Source organism: Sciurus carolinensis, chromosome 6, assembly GCF_902686445.1.
Source record: "Sciurus carolinensis chromosome 6, mSciCar1.2, whole genome shotgun sequence".
In the NCBI taxonomy this organism is placed as follows: domain Eukaryota; kingdom Metazoa; phylum Chordata; class Mammalia; order Rodentia; family Sciuridae; genus Sciurus; species Sciurus carolinensis.
The window spans coordinates 98,192,136-98,207,287 of record NC_062218.1 but is presented as its reverse complement, the minus strand read 5'-3'; the positions used below and the strand labels follow the sequence as shown (position 1 = coordinate 98,207,287).

The 15,152-nt window shown below is 49.1% G+C and overlaps 1 protein-coding gene across 3 annotated transcripts in view; it reads left to right on the top strand.

Annotated features, from left to right (window-relative positions):
• Window positions 1-15,152, top strand: part of Nrg2 (neuregulin 2) — a 187,706-nt gene that overhangs the window by 135,912 nt on the left and 36,642 nt on the right. For all 3 annotated transcript variants that reach the window (XM_047556102.1, XM_047556099.1, XM_047556100.1), the window contains exon 2: window positions 12,624-12,795. In XM_047556102.1, the coding sequence (XP_047412058.1) occupies window positions 12,624-12,795 (172 nt within the window). The remainder of the gene's footprint in view (window positions 1-12,623; window positions 12,796-15,152) is intronic.

Here is a 15,152-nt window from a genome sequence, read left to right as displayed (position 1 = left end):
CAGTCAGTATTTATTTCTTGGGTTCTTCAGTTGCAAAGGTGAGATACAATGGGGGTACAGAGATGAGCAGATCGGGTTCCTGCCCTCACCAGAACCTGCCAACATGACTATGGCTGTCAAGTATGAACAGGAATTATAGATGCTGACACAGGAGGGCAGCCCCGTGGCCCTGAGGCTGCACCAACAGGCAGGAGTTCCTGGGAAGTTGGAAGTTATTATGGTCATATGGCCTATCCAGAAACCTAGCTGGGAGCTAGAGAGTGCAGCCAGATCTAACACCAAATTGGGTAGTTATCTAGTCCTACGTAGTTGATTGTACAAAAGATGAATGTTTAACTTAGTGGGAACCTGATTTAAAGCACAAAGTGGAAATAAGTTTGAAATACAATGTCTTGGGCTCTAGTCCTGCAACACTATATCAGACACTCTGAGGAGGGGACAGTAATTCTTTTAGAAAGTCCCCCAGTTGACAAGGATGCTCGCTGTAATTTGAGAACCACTGGTTTAGGCTAGGCACAGTGACAGATTGAAAGTTCAAAGTTAGCTGTGGCAAACTAGCAAGACCCTGTCTCAAAATAAAATTAAAAACTGTGGATGTGGCTCAGTGGTAGAAAACCCCTGAGTTTAATTCCCAGTACTGAAGGATGAGAGAGAGAGAGAGAGAGAGAGAGAACCACCACTGGCTGAGGTGGTGGCCCTTTCTACAGAGCTGAACCCTGTAGGGGGCCTATCATCAACACCATCATCCCACATAATGCTCAGGCACAATGCTCAATGCCCCCAGGGGCTGCCACCTTGTGGGACAAGGTAGACGTAGGTCCCATTCAGTGGCATTCCTAACCCGTCAGGAGTGACACAGGATGGAAGGAGAGAGTACTTCCAATCCAAGCAGTCTAAGGAGGCTTTCAGGAGGGGATGGGGATGAGCCAGACTTGGTGGAAGGAGAAAAGACAAGAGTAAAGTGCTGGGCACTCAGACTGAAGCGACCATTTGAGCAGAGTATGCAGTCTGGGAACCCAGTCAGGGTGAGAAATGAAATGCAGTCCTGAGACTATGCTGCCCAGCACCATGTACAGGAGAGAGAGAGACCACAAGGGTCACGTGGATCTTCTGAATGTCAGGCTGGTGAGTTGACCTTCTCTGAACCAGCAGAGAGTAAGGGTCCTGAGCAGGAGGGCAGCCTTGTCAGAGCTGCCCTTTGGGCATCCTTGGCTGCCCCCTAGTGTGTGGAAAGATGGACCAGGGGAGGGCTCCATCAAGAGCCCCTTAGTCATCCTGCTGACCAGTCAGGACATGGAGTGGTGGTGGATGGGTATGTGGCCATGGGCTATGTCTCAGTTTTACTCCCCACCCAGAAACCCTTGCAAAGGACTCTGGAGATTGGGGCCTTGCCTGGGATCTATGGCTTCTGTGTATCAGCCAAGGCTTCATCTGAGCTGATAGTTCACTCCCCTCCCTGCATAGATGGGGTAACCGAGGCTCAGAGAGGGAAGTCCACATACTTATAATGCAAAGGGCTTGGCAGCCACAGGACAAGAATGAGGGGAACAGCCCCCAAGGCATGCTCCCTCCCCTCTCAGCAGTCACTGCCCCCTCAGCTCTTGCACCTTATAGTGCAGGGGGTAGAATTTCTTCCAGTCCCTTGAGGGCATTGCAGTCTTCTTCCAACCTTATCCCTAGGAAGCTGCTCCCCCCTTTGCCTGGCACTCTTTCTGCCTTCTCTTGGCCAACTCCCGCTCATCCCTCAGTCCCAGCATGGATTTTGCTTCCCCTACAGCCCTCCCTGGCCCCCAGGGTAAGGAGGAAGGCTCAGCATGTCCTCTGTGCCCCACAGCACCCCACACTACTGTCATAGACCTCATCCCTGCATGACAGCATTGCCCTGCTAGCAAGGCTCTCCACAAGGGCTGAGGTCACATCCGCAGGACCCTCAGCACCCAAAATATGCTGCATGCTCAATCCATACCAGAGCAGAGGAATAAATGAAGACAGTCTCAAGCTACTTCACCTTCATGTGTGGAGACCTAGTTGGCCCCTTCTCCTCTGAAAATTAATAGTTTCCTGGAAAAAAAAACCTCTCTGTCTCAGCTTCCTGCCTGTTCCAGGGCCCCTGAGTGGTGGGCAGTGGTAGACTGAGCAAAGCTGTCATCTGCTCTGCTATTCTAGGGCACAATGCCTGTTGGGGCTGAGTGACGAGCTGGGGAAGAGCGTTGGGTGGGAAAGGGCTCCGAGATTAGCTGTCAGGAGCCCCACCCTCCCCTGAGTGTTTGCAGCAGACTTGATTCAGGCTGCTTTGGGTGCACATCAGTCACAGCCCAGCCTTACATTACTAATTCGTTGGTTCAGCCTGTGATCAGTGAGAACATACTCTGTCCAGACACCAGCAGCACAGTGATGCCCCCATCATATCCCCTCCCCAAGGTCCCCACAGTCTAGAAGCGAAAGAGCCCAGTTTTCTCCAAGGTAAGAAGCCCCAGGAAGAGTTGGCGAAAGGTGCAGGGAGTCTGTGTGGGACAGAAACTGCTTTTGACTGGGTGGATTAGAGAAGGCGGTAGCATCTGAGGAGATCTTAAGGGATTTAGATTAATAAAAGCTTCCAGTTATTAAGCTATCTCTCTGTTCCAGGCACTGTGCTAAGTTCTTGACGTGAGTTGCCTCCATTTAATTCTCACCACAGTCTTAGAAGGGGGGTAGGATTGTCCCTGTTTCACAGTCAAGGGACTAAAGGCTCAGAAAGGTTAAGTAACTCGCCTAGTTATACAAGACTCTGGGCAGAGCCAGAACGCTCACTGAGACCTGTCTGACCCTCAGCCTACAAGACTGACCCTCTGGTTTCTGTTTCCTGTGTGGGAGTGGCTTTTTTTTTTTTTTTTTTTTTTTGCAGGGGAGTGGTACCAGGAATTGAACTCAGGGGCTCTCAGCCACTGAGCCACATCCCCAGCCCTATTTTGTATTTTAGAGTCAAGGTCTCACTGAGTTGCTTAGCACCTTGCCATTGCTGAGCTGGCTTTGAACTCACGATCCTCCTTCCTCAGGCTCGCAAGCCTCTGGGATTACAGGTTTGTGCCCCTGCACCCTGCTGGGGAATGGCATTTGATGGACACCTGAGCATGGGACATAGAGGCAGGTCAGAATATGCACATTTGCCTGGAATATTCCTTCCTGAAGAGAAGTAATAGGGGAAAATAGAGAGGGATGTATGGGAGGGGAGCCCACTGACTGGCTCAGCACATGTCCCCTGAGGACCCTGGCTACCACAAAGGAAAGTAGCAGCCTTTCTTCTATAGACATCCAGGAACCAAGGAAGGTTTCTGAATGGCAGCAAGGCGTAGAGGTAAATCTGCTAGGTATTCCCTGCTGGCACAGAGGTCCTGGGATGGAAATAGGGTGGAAAAGGTGTGACCTGAACTAGGGTCTGGCATATGATGGAGGGTGATGAGGGTGAAAGTTGAATGAACTTGACCTTTGAGGAAAGTCAAGAGACATGTGGGACTGAAAGACGGCACCAGGAGGAAGAGTGCTTGGGGAGAGGAGATGGAGACACTGGATTTCCACCTGTCATGTCTGAGCTAATTACTTCATATCCAGGGAGGGAGGCAATTTTCTGGGGTGAGTTCTTTCCAGTCCCCTAGGTCTTGCTAGCCTGGACCACAAGGACCACATCACACTTCCAGCCCTTCCCTCTCCCTACTCCCAACCCCCGTTCCTAGCCAGGGTTCTCCATGCTTGTAGGTGGATTCGAAGGGAGAGCCTCGTAAGCATGTGACTGTTGCTTGCCTGCATCAGACCTGCTAAGACCTTTCCCTGAGGCCCAACATTGCTTAGAAGACTTCTATTTTTATTTTATCTTAAAAATCCACATGAACTTGACATTCTACTACATTATATGTTTGTTTGTTTTAATACAAAAGTGCTACTTTTCCTTACTAATGAGCTCAGCAGACCCTCCAGAAAGAGGTCCAGGACCATCCTGTGGCTTCTTCATATCTCAGTTGAGGAGCCAGTCTTGTCTCAAGGACAAGGTGCCCCCATCCCACTATATTCCCCAAGACTTAGAGCTTCAGAAACAACTTTCTCCAGCTTGGCTGAGGAGACAGGAAGTGCAGGCCTATTCCAAAGAGGACAGAAGCTCTGGGATCCCCTCCTTAGCTCTATGTGGATTCCCTGAGCTAGAGTGACCCAGCCCACCTACTTCAGGCCATCTCCACACTGGGTTCTCCAGGACCAGGACCTAAGACTTTGGCCCAGAGCCCAACCTTCCCTAGCAGGAAGCTTAAGAGGGTTTGGGCAGATAGCAGTGGCCTCCCTCCTTGCTTTATCCCCATCCCTGCCTCCAGCAGCTGAAGAGATGATAAGATCAGAAGCTTCCATCTCTCCTTAAAGACCTTCCTCTTACTACACTCCCCTAATGTAGGCAGAATGTGGTTTGTAGATGAGTCAGTTGAGACTGAGAGAGGCTAAACTGCCTACCTATGGGCAGACAGCTGAAAAATTGGGAGCCCGAGACAGACCTGAATTTCCATATCCTCAGCAGCCACTCTTTTCTGAAACAGTGCTACATCTTCCACATCTCATCTGTACCCATGTCCCAACACTGGTACGAACCCAGGAGACTGTGGTGTCTGCATTGTTGCTGTGCACCTGCAGGGCAACTGTGCTCTGCTCTGGGGACCTATGCAGACATGGGTGCCTCCCTCACTCCCTCATCTCTGCCACTCGTGTACCTGTGGCTCAGCCCTGAGCTTGGGTACTGAAGCCTGGACTCCAGGGACTGGATATCTCTGCCCCTGGCCTTGGCGGAGCCCCCGAAAAGGCCAGTGTTTCTCCCTGAATTCTGGCAGAGGGGCTGAGGGTGGTCATGGCCTTGGTTTGGGGGCCTGGGCCTTTCCTGCTCTCCAGGGGTGCAGTTGGGTGTCAGTGGGTGGTGCTTCTGACTGGCCAGGCAGGAATATTTCTGTTGCTCTTGGTGCTACTAAATTTTGTCTCCTCCTCCTCCCGCCTCCTCCTTCTCCTTCCTCTTTCCTCCTGGTACCTTGTCTGCCTCTGCTCTTTAGTTCTCATCCTTAGCTGTCCTGGCCCCTCTTCTCCACCGGCTGCTGAGGTGCCAGGCATCAGTGGCTTTCACTGGTGCAGGGAAAGTGACTCTCTTTGAGGCTCTCTCCCTTCTCAGCCTCAGTAGAAACCCTGAACTGAGGGCAGGGTCCATGTTGTCTTGTTCAGTACCATATCCCTCATGCCTGATAGGCACCTGGCACATCACAGAGCCCGTTGGGTGTGGATATTTGTTGGATGGATATAAAAGGACAAGGCAATCCCAGGCACCAGGCTGGGACTCATTGGCCAAGGATCTGTGGCCCAGAGAAAGCCAAAAGCCCAGCTGGGCACACACTCCTTTGGGAGACTCGTCCTATGAGCATCAGTGGGGCGGATACCTTACCGCACACTTCACAGATCAGTTCCTCTGTGCCCACTTAAACCAGCTGTGTTTTTAGTTTGGTTTCTTTCTGTCTTTCTTTCTCATTTGAACTTGGAGTCTGTAATTAACCTCCAATAGGTTGCAGTCACTTTGTAGGTGGGAGAGGGCTGAGGAGGGGGCTGGGTCGCAGCCTGCTGGCCCAGGACAGTGGGAGACTTTGATGCTGGGCAGACTGGCCGAATTGTCTCCAGGTGTTGCCCTGCAAAGGGGACTGCTCAGTCTTAGTCATGAGGTGAGGATCATTAACCCTTTTAAGAGCCCGCTGCCCCTGCCCCTGGTTGCTGGGAGGGATGCAGGGCCAGGTCTTCCCGGGCCAGGTTGCCCAGCCTCGTCCTGGGCGTCTGTCTTGCTCTCAGATCTCTGCAGGCTCCGCACCCACCGCCCACTGTCGAGAGGAATGAGGTCAGGCCCCTGGCACAGCGGCACCTCCTGGCCTCAGGGCTGGGATGTGGGGAACAGCGCTGGTTGTTGTTCTGTGTTGCTACTTTAATGAGGTGCTTTCTGGGGATTGCTTGTCAGACAGAGACAGGCCAGATGCTCTGGTTTGGCACCAGGGGATAGGAAGCAGAAGCCACCAGATACCCTGTGGCCCAAACTGTGGCAACGTGGAATGTGTCCTAAGGTTTTATGGAACCTGTCATCGAGGGAAATCTTTTTGTGGAGACCTTGAGAGACCTTCCTCTTGTTCTTCTGAAACTGCCAAAGGTGATCCCTACACCCCTATGCTCCCACTCCAGAGAACCCTGGTTCTGCTACTTAGTTAGCATAGCTCCAAGAGGATGAGACCAGGACACAGTAACCTCTGGGCTTCCTCCCAACCCAAGGAATGTGAGGACTTAGTCTGAGGAGGAAGTTCCAATACCCACAGACCTCCTGAGCCATCAACTTGCCACCTGCTCTACCTGCAAGAAATCAGGTGTCAGGGACAGCCATGGGGAAGGGTATTAAGAATTTCCCTCCCACTTGTTGTGCACACAGAGCTTCCTCTTGCTTTTATCTGACAACCCTCATCTGTCCACTCTCCTGTGCACTGGACCTTTGAAAGTCTCCTCTCTGTACAGGGAAATATGCGTGGACCCTCAGTACTGCTGTTCCTCCCTTGGGTTACAAAGCTGAATTGATGGGGAAGTTTATTGCAATATTGTCTATAGTAGCAAAACACTGAGGACAACTTACCAAATTCATCTGAACAATGGAATATTAGGCAGCCATTAAAATAATTTACAGCTGTATTTCTAGACTTGGAAAAATGCTCTTGTAATGTGTCTACTGGGGGGAAAAAAGTGAATCTAAAGAATTTTAGTAATGTCTTGCAGGAGATATTTGAAAATATGAACAGTGGTTTTCTCTGTGGTGGTAATTGAATTGATTTAAATGTGTTTTTCTTTGTCCTTACTTGTATTGTGTAATTTTTCTACAATAAAAGAGTATTTGTTATGTAAGAAAACAATGACAGAGGGGGAACAAGCTTAATTCCTGGAGGGTTGGGGTTGATTATATGTGGCTAGATCATTTCTGTCTGGGACAAAGCACAGGAGCTAGCACATAATAGGCACTCAGTAAATACACATGGTATATTTACTCACAAGGGTAAGTGCCTGCCCACTATGTTGCTTCAGCTCTTGTCCTGACAGATCCTACCTATCCCAGGAGGCCTGCTCTGCTGGGTTCAGCTCTAGCCCCAAGACACTCTTGGGACCTGTTAGGATGCCCACACACTGACTAACTAACATGGCATTCTGCACCCTGGGCTGTAATAGAGACTTAACAATCCCAGACCCAGCTGAGAGAGGGTGCCCAGGCCAGGGATGGGAGCTAAACCAGGTGCCCAAGGTCTGTTGTGTAAATAGCATCTGAGCCTTGTCCCAGATGACCCCTGGGGTTTGTACTTGAACCAGTGGGTGGAAGAAGTGATGGTGACCCAGATTAAGAAAGAATTTAAAGTGCAGACAAGTAAGATCAGACCATTCCCCAATTTTGTAAGCTGCTAATGTCTTCCCATCACACTTACAGAACAATCCAGGGCCATCTTGGGCCTCAGTCCTTGTTGCAGAAGGCCTGGCAGGGTTCTGGGCCCAGAAGTGAGTGTGTGGAGGTCCCCAAGCATTGTTTCAAGGGCCATCTGGTATGTGTTCTCTGTCCTGCCCTCTTAACCACTGTCATTGCCTCTCACTGAGGAACTTTACTTCAAAAAAGAAAAAAAAAAAACAACAACTACAAGGTTTACCTGCCTTAGCTTTCAGGTGTTCTTATGAGGAAACTTTAAGAGCTATAAAACTCTTTGCAAAAAACGTGGCATGATTCAAAGAAAAAAGAAATAAACAAAAGAACATGGCATGATTATTTTTGTCATCTTTCAGATCATGCTGTCCAATAAAAATAAAATAAAATCTGCATATGTAATTTAAAATTTTCTGGTAAGCACATACAACTTTTTTTTTTTTTTAATTTAAAAAGCAAATCCAGACTTCTCATCTTGCCTTTCACAATCCCATGCAACTCGGGTCCTGTCTGCCTCTCCAGACTCCACTCACTTCGCCCTCACCTTTCACCCTCTTCCAGCCACATAGGCCTCTTTTAGGCCCCTAAACTCACCAAGCTCATTCTTACCTTAGGGCCTTTATCCAGCTGACTATGACTCCTCACTTCCTTTTGGTGACTTACTGAATGTCTGTGCCCCTCACGCAAAGTCAAGCCCACTAAGAGCAAAACACGAATCTGTCTAGTTCACTACTATATAACTAGCACCAGAACAGTGCCTGGCAAGGGGTAGATTGATTGGAAAGTATTAAATGAATGAATGCAGCCAAACCAGGTACCCATAGTGAGCTGGCACTTACCCTCATGAGTAAATATACCATAGGTATATACTGAGTGCCTGTTATATGCCAGGTCCTGTGCTTTGTCCCAGACAGCAATGATCTAGCCATAAACAGAGTAATCATTGCCAGCCCTCCAGGGCACACCTAAATAGGGTTGTTCCAAAGTGAGTGGACTATCAAGAAGTGACTATTGAGTCACACGGGGTCCTCACAAGGTGGGGTGGGCTCACAAGGATGTGATCCGAAATGCAATCCTGTGTTTTCCATGGGGTCAAGAAATGACTTTGGAGCCCCCAGTTCCTCCAGGGCTCTGAATGAGTATCATTCCTGCTGCCCATCTCTGTGTGATACGCCCCCAGCCCATCATCACAGCCATTAAGCAGTGGCTACTGGCTCAATGCACAATCTTGCACCAGAACTCGGGCTGGAAACAAGGTGGCAGAGTGAGCACTGCTTCCTCCCAACAAGTGTCACCCCCGCCTTCCCCTGTCTGGCTGGAAGTGAGATAGCCCATAATGCTTGGAACGGGGGAGCTCCCTGGTGTCAGAACTGCAAGAAAGGTCAACACGCTTTAGAACCTATGAAGAAAAGGGGAAGGGGGCTAACTAGAGGTCACCATTAGACCAAGAGTTTAGATCACCAGGTAAAAACTAGAACTTGGAGCAAAGCCAACTGTGCAGATGTGTTGTCTGTCACAGGTCTCTGAACTGCATACTTACAACATGTATGCTTTTCTATGAGAAAGACACCCGGGAGCCTGTTAAAATCACCACCTGGACAATTCTCACAGGTTCTGCTTCAGAATGTTCTAGATATTCCCTGGGCATCCACAGAAGTTTTGAAGCTCCCATGTGATTCACATTAGCATCTGGGTTTAAGCACTAAAATAAGGCATGACTGGGAGCTCTGGAGCAGATGCAGGATGGCAGGGGGCAGGTTAGGGAAGGATGCTGAGGCAGGACTCCAATCTCACCTAGAATAATGAAGTGCCTAAAAGTCCAACAGATTGGTAGATTCATCTCATAACACGTCTCATAACACATCTGGGTGAGAAAAATAAAAGACAAAAACCAAAAAAACAAAACAAAACAAAAAACCCCAGCATTTTAAAAATGTGAGCAGCAGGTAACTGGGGAAAAGAAAAACATTGTAGCAAAAGGTTAATAGCCTTAATATTTCTAAAGAGCTCTTACAAATCAATAAAAAGATGAGCACTCAATAGAAAAACAGACTGCAGACATGAACAGGCAATTCTAGAAGAAGAAATACAATGGACCAATACACTTATGAAAAATGTTCAGCCTCATCAGTAATCAAATAAATGCAAATTACAACAACAAAGAGACGTTATCTTTTGCTTAGCTAATTGGCAGAGATTAAAGACACGATAATACCTCGTGGTGGTGAGGGTGTGGAAAAACAGGCCCTGTCATTCACTGGGGGGAGTGCAGACTGGAGCAGCGTTTCCAGAGGGCAATTTGGCAGCTCATGAAGCCAAAAGACTGCATACCCTTTGACGCAGCAAGCCACTTTTAGGAAGATCGCCTTAGGAAAGAATTGTGGATAATAATAACGATAATAATAAAAGCTGACCTTTACTGAATTCTCTGTGCATGCCAGGCTCTACGTGCATTATCTCGTATAATCCTCACGGCCATCATAGGAGCTATTATTTATCGCCTGCATTTTACAGACGAGGAGACCGAGGTGTAGAAGTATTCAGTCAATGACCTAAGGACACAAAACTAACAAGTAGCAGTGCCTGGATTGGAACACACGCAGTGAGTCTAGAGCCACACTGCCCTTACAGCTGTGTCTGTTGGACCAGCATGGAGATGAGGCCACAAGGATGTTCCTCTGGGAATGTTTGTGATGGGAGGTGGGGGCACATTGACCGCCTCACAACAGGATTCAGTTACATAAATTATGATACACCCATACAGGAATATTATGCAAGGATGAAAAATGATTTGGTGGAAAAATGTGTGTGAGTACTAGGGGTTTTTTCATATATGCTTAGGAGATCTCTAAAAGGATATCAAAGAAACTGATAAAATTAGTTGCCTCTTGGAAGAATAACTGAATATCTGTGCTCAGAACTTAGAGGCTGGAGGTGTGGCTCCGTTTTAAATACTCTTTTATGGTTCTTAAATTTTGAATTGTGAATATATTATCTATTAAAATATGTATATATCTATAAATATATACGCATAGAAGTTATGTTATAGAACTTGTTCTACATAATTTTATTTCCTTGAAATGCTGTTAAGGGATCAAAGAAAAAAGTTTTAAGGCCCTTACTTAGATAATCTACTGAAGCCAATGAAGATACTCCATTAGCCGAGTTCACCCCATGTTCCTTACAGAAACTTTTTTCTCAAGTAATGTCTATTTTCATCTCTTCAGATACTCCTACCTCATAGAATTCAATCTGGTAAATGTTATTATTAATATGTCACACCCAGGTGAAAGGATTACATTGTTTTCTTAAACGAGAGAAACATGTTACTGGCACTGATCACCCCATTTTGTTTAAAAATGGTGTGCGTGTGTTCATTCTGAGTACTGGGATAATGGATGATTTTGTTTATTTCTTTTTACCCGACTGTGTTTTTTTAATTTTCTAAAATGAACAAAATTATTTCACAAGAATCATTGCTTAAGACATTCTTTTTTGTGGTACTGGGTGTTGAACCCAGGTCCTCACGCATGCCTGGCAAGCGCTCTAGGCTCTACCACTGAGCTATATCCCCAGCCCTAGGTAACACATTTTTAAAGGCTTTCTTTTGTAGTTCTCTCTGTTCCTGGTACCTCACGCCACTGACTTTGTACTCACAAGCAACAGCTCAGGGTTAAGTTCAAGGAGGGGACCCCCTACCTCTCTCCAGGCCCTCTCTGCCGGCCTTTCTCCAGAGCCAGCCCTTGCCCACTGTCAGACTCTGAGCTACCAAGGAAAGGACCAATGACCTAAACAGGGGCAGTCAGTCTCCAGACAATTCCTGGCCCTCACAGACCCTCCCTTCTACTATTGGAAAAATTTGAACAACCAGGGTCTCCATTCCTCAAAGAGAGGTGAGGCTGCAAAAGTAGACACTAGCCTGCTACCAGCTCAACATATCGCACATTCAGATACCTGGGCTTTGGTCCCAGCTCTGTGGCTATCCAGCTAGGTGGCTTTGGTCAAGTTTCTGAACCCGAGTCTCATCTTTGCCATCAATGTCAGCTCTCACAGAGCTCAGGGACCAAATAAGAGTGAGCACAAAAGTATTGCATATCCTGCAAAGGGCTACACTGGAGGAATTTATTACGTACCTCTGCAGGGAGCACTTGTTTCCCCTCACCTTCCTCAGAGCAGGGCAGGCAGTAGTGAGAGGAGCAAGGAAGTAAAGAATTGGGCATGTTGAAACAGGATGTGTTTAAGAATAATGGGGCTGGGGTTGTGGCTCAGTGGTAGAGCGCTTACCTAGCATGTGTGAGGCACTGGGATTGATCCTCGGCACCACATATAAATAAGTGAATTAATTAAATAAAGATACTGTGTCCAACTACAACTAAAAATATTTTAAAAAGAAGAAGAATGGGAGAAGCCTCTCAGCTGAGCACTCACAGCTTTGCATCCATGGTGGACCTGTGCCCACCAGCACAGCCCATGTCTAGTTACCCAGGTCCACCTCACCCATTTGCCGCCCATCCCAATGGACCACATGCAGTTCTCCCAAGCCACAGTGCTGCCTCCACCAGACTCACCCCTCCCCATCTTCCAACCTCATCTCTAGCTCTTAGCTATGTGAGCCCCATCCCCAGGACGTGCATAGCTCCTCTGGGCTCCATTGTCACCAGACCACCAAGAACCACACTGTGATAGTCAAATCTGTCCTCTTAGTCTGCTTGTGTCCTCTGGGACAGACCTGGGGCTTAGGGACAGGAGAGATCATGAGCACTGAGGCCATGATCTGAGTTGAACCCCAGTTCCATCATCTCCCCTTAGGGAAGTGACTTCACCATTCTGAACCTCAGTTTTCCCATCTACAAATGGATTTAAACACTTCAATAAGCTCATGAGGTTATTGTGAAGGTTTTATAAGCTAACATAAAGCTCCTAGTACCATGCCAAGTACGAAGGAAACTCCATAAATAGCAGTATACCGATCTCACTGCGGACTGAAATACAGCCTCAGTTGAGCTAAGCAATGACAGCAGGAGGGGCAACTTCCAGGCTCACCCTCCCCGCCCCAGACTGAACCCCAGACAGGAGCCCTTAACTGCTTATGTGCGGTGCTGCCTCTGCCACCACCACGCTCACTCCCTTGCCTTGTACCCCACAGCCACCCGGCCCAAGCTGAAGAAGATGAAGAGCCAGACGGGACAGGTGGGCGAGAAGCAGTCACTGAAGTGTGAGGCAGCAGCCGGGAACCCCCAGCCCTCCTACCGCTGGTTCAAGGATGGCAAGGAGCTCAATCGCAGCCGAGACATCCGCATCAAATATGGCAATGGCAGGTGAGCGACATCCATCCCACCCTCTGTCCCACCAGCTGCCCTCCCTTCTGAGAAGGGATGTGCCCAGGCCCAGCACAGAGCCAGTCCCAGCCCCTCGCTCTGTTCCGCTTCCTTGCACCCCAAGTCCTCTCCTTGAAGTTCTGGGTCTTTCTGGTTATGCTGCCCTGGTGAATTGCACACGGCAGACAAGAGTTAAGCAGCCAATGTCTCTAGATGGTTGGAGGCAATTTGATTGTCAAGGTCAGCTTTACCCATAGAAGTCCTTGCGTGTCAAAAAAAATTCTCAAAAGACCTAGCGCAAATCTGGCAATTCGGGGAGAAAGACCCTGCCTCCAAACCACCTCCTTTGTCAGAGAACTTGGCAAGCTGTCCCTTGTCAGAGAACTTGGTAAGAGGAAAAGTTTTGGTTGGTGTGAGGGGAGTCTGTGCCACCTACCTTATAAGAATTATATTGAATCTTGAATCAGCCCTCCAGGGGATGAACTCAGAAGCTCCCCAAGTCTCAGGCTGGCATTTGGCTTCTCATCCAACTTGGGTTGGTCAGGCAGGGGGCTTTGGGCATCAGGGGAACCAGGATTCCATGAGTAGCCCCCTCCTCTTTCTGCAGGCTAAACAGATTTTCCATCTGACCGTACTCTTCAACTCTCTTATCTGAGGAGGACCCTGGCCTTCTCTGTCCTTACCTGCAGAGGAGCTTATAACTACTCCCTTTCTGACTGTCATTTTCCTGCTCACCTCCCATCACACACAAGTGGAAAGGATTTTAGAGAATGTCCAGCCTGGCCCATAACAGGAAGTGATGGAAAGGAAGCCCCGGATCAGGCCACACCTGGTTTACTGTGTGGCCTGTGTGCTTGCCTTCCTCTGGGCCTCAGTGTTGGGAACCTGTGCAAGAGTGGGGAGGGGGAGTCACCCTCCCATTCTCTGACTCTCCTGCCAAGAGTAGAGGCAAAGATACAACTGGTCACCTCAGAAAGTGGCCCAGGCAGAAAACATGAATTTAAGAAGGGTGTGGTTTAGATTAAAGGTGACAGAATGCCACTTCCTAAAGAAATCGTGATGACTGGGGACAGGGTCAGGGGTGTTCCTGTGTGTCCCTAGTCTAGTGTTATCAAGAAATCGCGGCCTCCCACCTGTTCACCTGAGGCCCCCGCACCCGCTTCTCACTGCCAGCCAAGACTGGCTCCAAGCTAGAGAGAAGAGTGAACAGGCTTCTTGGAACTAGAGCTGGTAGGACTCTGTCTGCCTCCTATCCTCTCTGCCTAGAAGATGGCCTCTCCCCTACCTCACTGAGAGAGTGGAAGTCAAGAGAGAGTGCTCATCCTCACCCTCCACATTACCCCCAGGTGCACCCACACTGCCCATCCCCACTCCTCCACCCTCCCCCCACCATGGGGGCCCCAGGCTCCTCTGCACACACATGCACACTCGCCCCAGAGCCGTGGCCCCACTTACTGCCTCCTTTCTCTCCCTCCTAGCAAATTCACTACTGTCGCTTCTCTTCTGAGAGCTTTCCCTCCGGGGTGCTATCTCCTCGTGCTCCTCCAGCTGTTGCCACATCTCTCTTCTTCCCTCCACCACCGAGAACAGTCTCTAGAGAGTGTTTGCAGCACAGTGGCTCCACCCACGCTGCCCTGAGAGAGTCTGACTCCTCAGTGTTTCCCGGGCCTCTCCATGGTTGAGGCCCCTGAGAGACCCCACTGACCTCTGGGCTCTCTAACCTCAGCCTCCAGGCCTCTCAGCAGCCCTGACACAGGTCATCTGCTCCCTTCACCCTGTGGGCTCTCCCTGCTCCTCCTGTGAGTGTGACCTCTTAGACACCATGATGCTGGCTTTCCTGTGTGTTGGGCTTCACTCCCCCCTCTCTCCTTCTGGTGATTTCACCCTCTCCCGTGGTTTTAAAGATCTGAGACCCCAAGCCTCCATCTCCATGCTTGATGTTTTTTTTTTTAAAGAGCTCCAGATCCAGGCTACCAGCTCAGCATCAGACACTATCCCTGAATCATCCACAGGTGTTTCAATTCTGAATGCCCCAAGCCAGCCTCTCCACCCTGGCCTCTCCAACCCAGCCTCTGCCTCCTGTGCTTGCTCTCAGCTGTGCACACCCAACCTCCCTGATGCCCAACAGCTGCCCCTTTGCCATCCCTACAGGGAAGACCACATCTCTGAAGGGGATGCCCTCTTCTTTGTCTTTGCATTTTTTTACCCAGCCTCTGCCTCTAGCTGCTTTTCCACCACTCGCGCCATTCGAGGCTGCAGGCCCCCTGTAAAATCACTGCTGTATCCGATGTGTACGTATTATCATCTGCATGCCAGGCACTCTGCTAGAGGCTCAGAATTCACTGGTAAAGGAAACA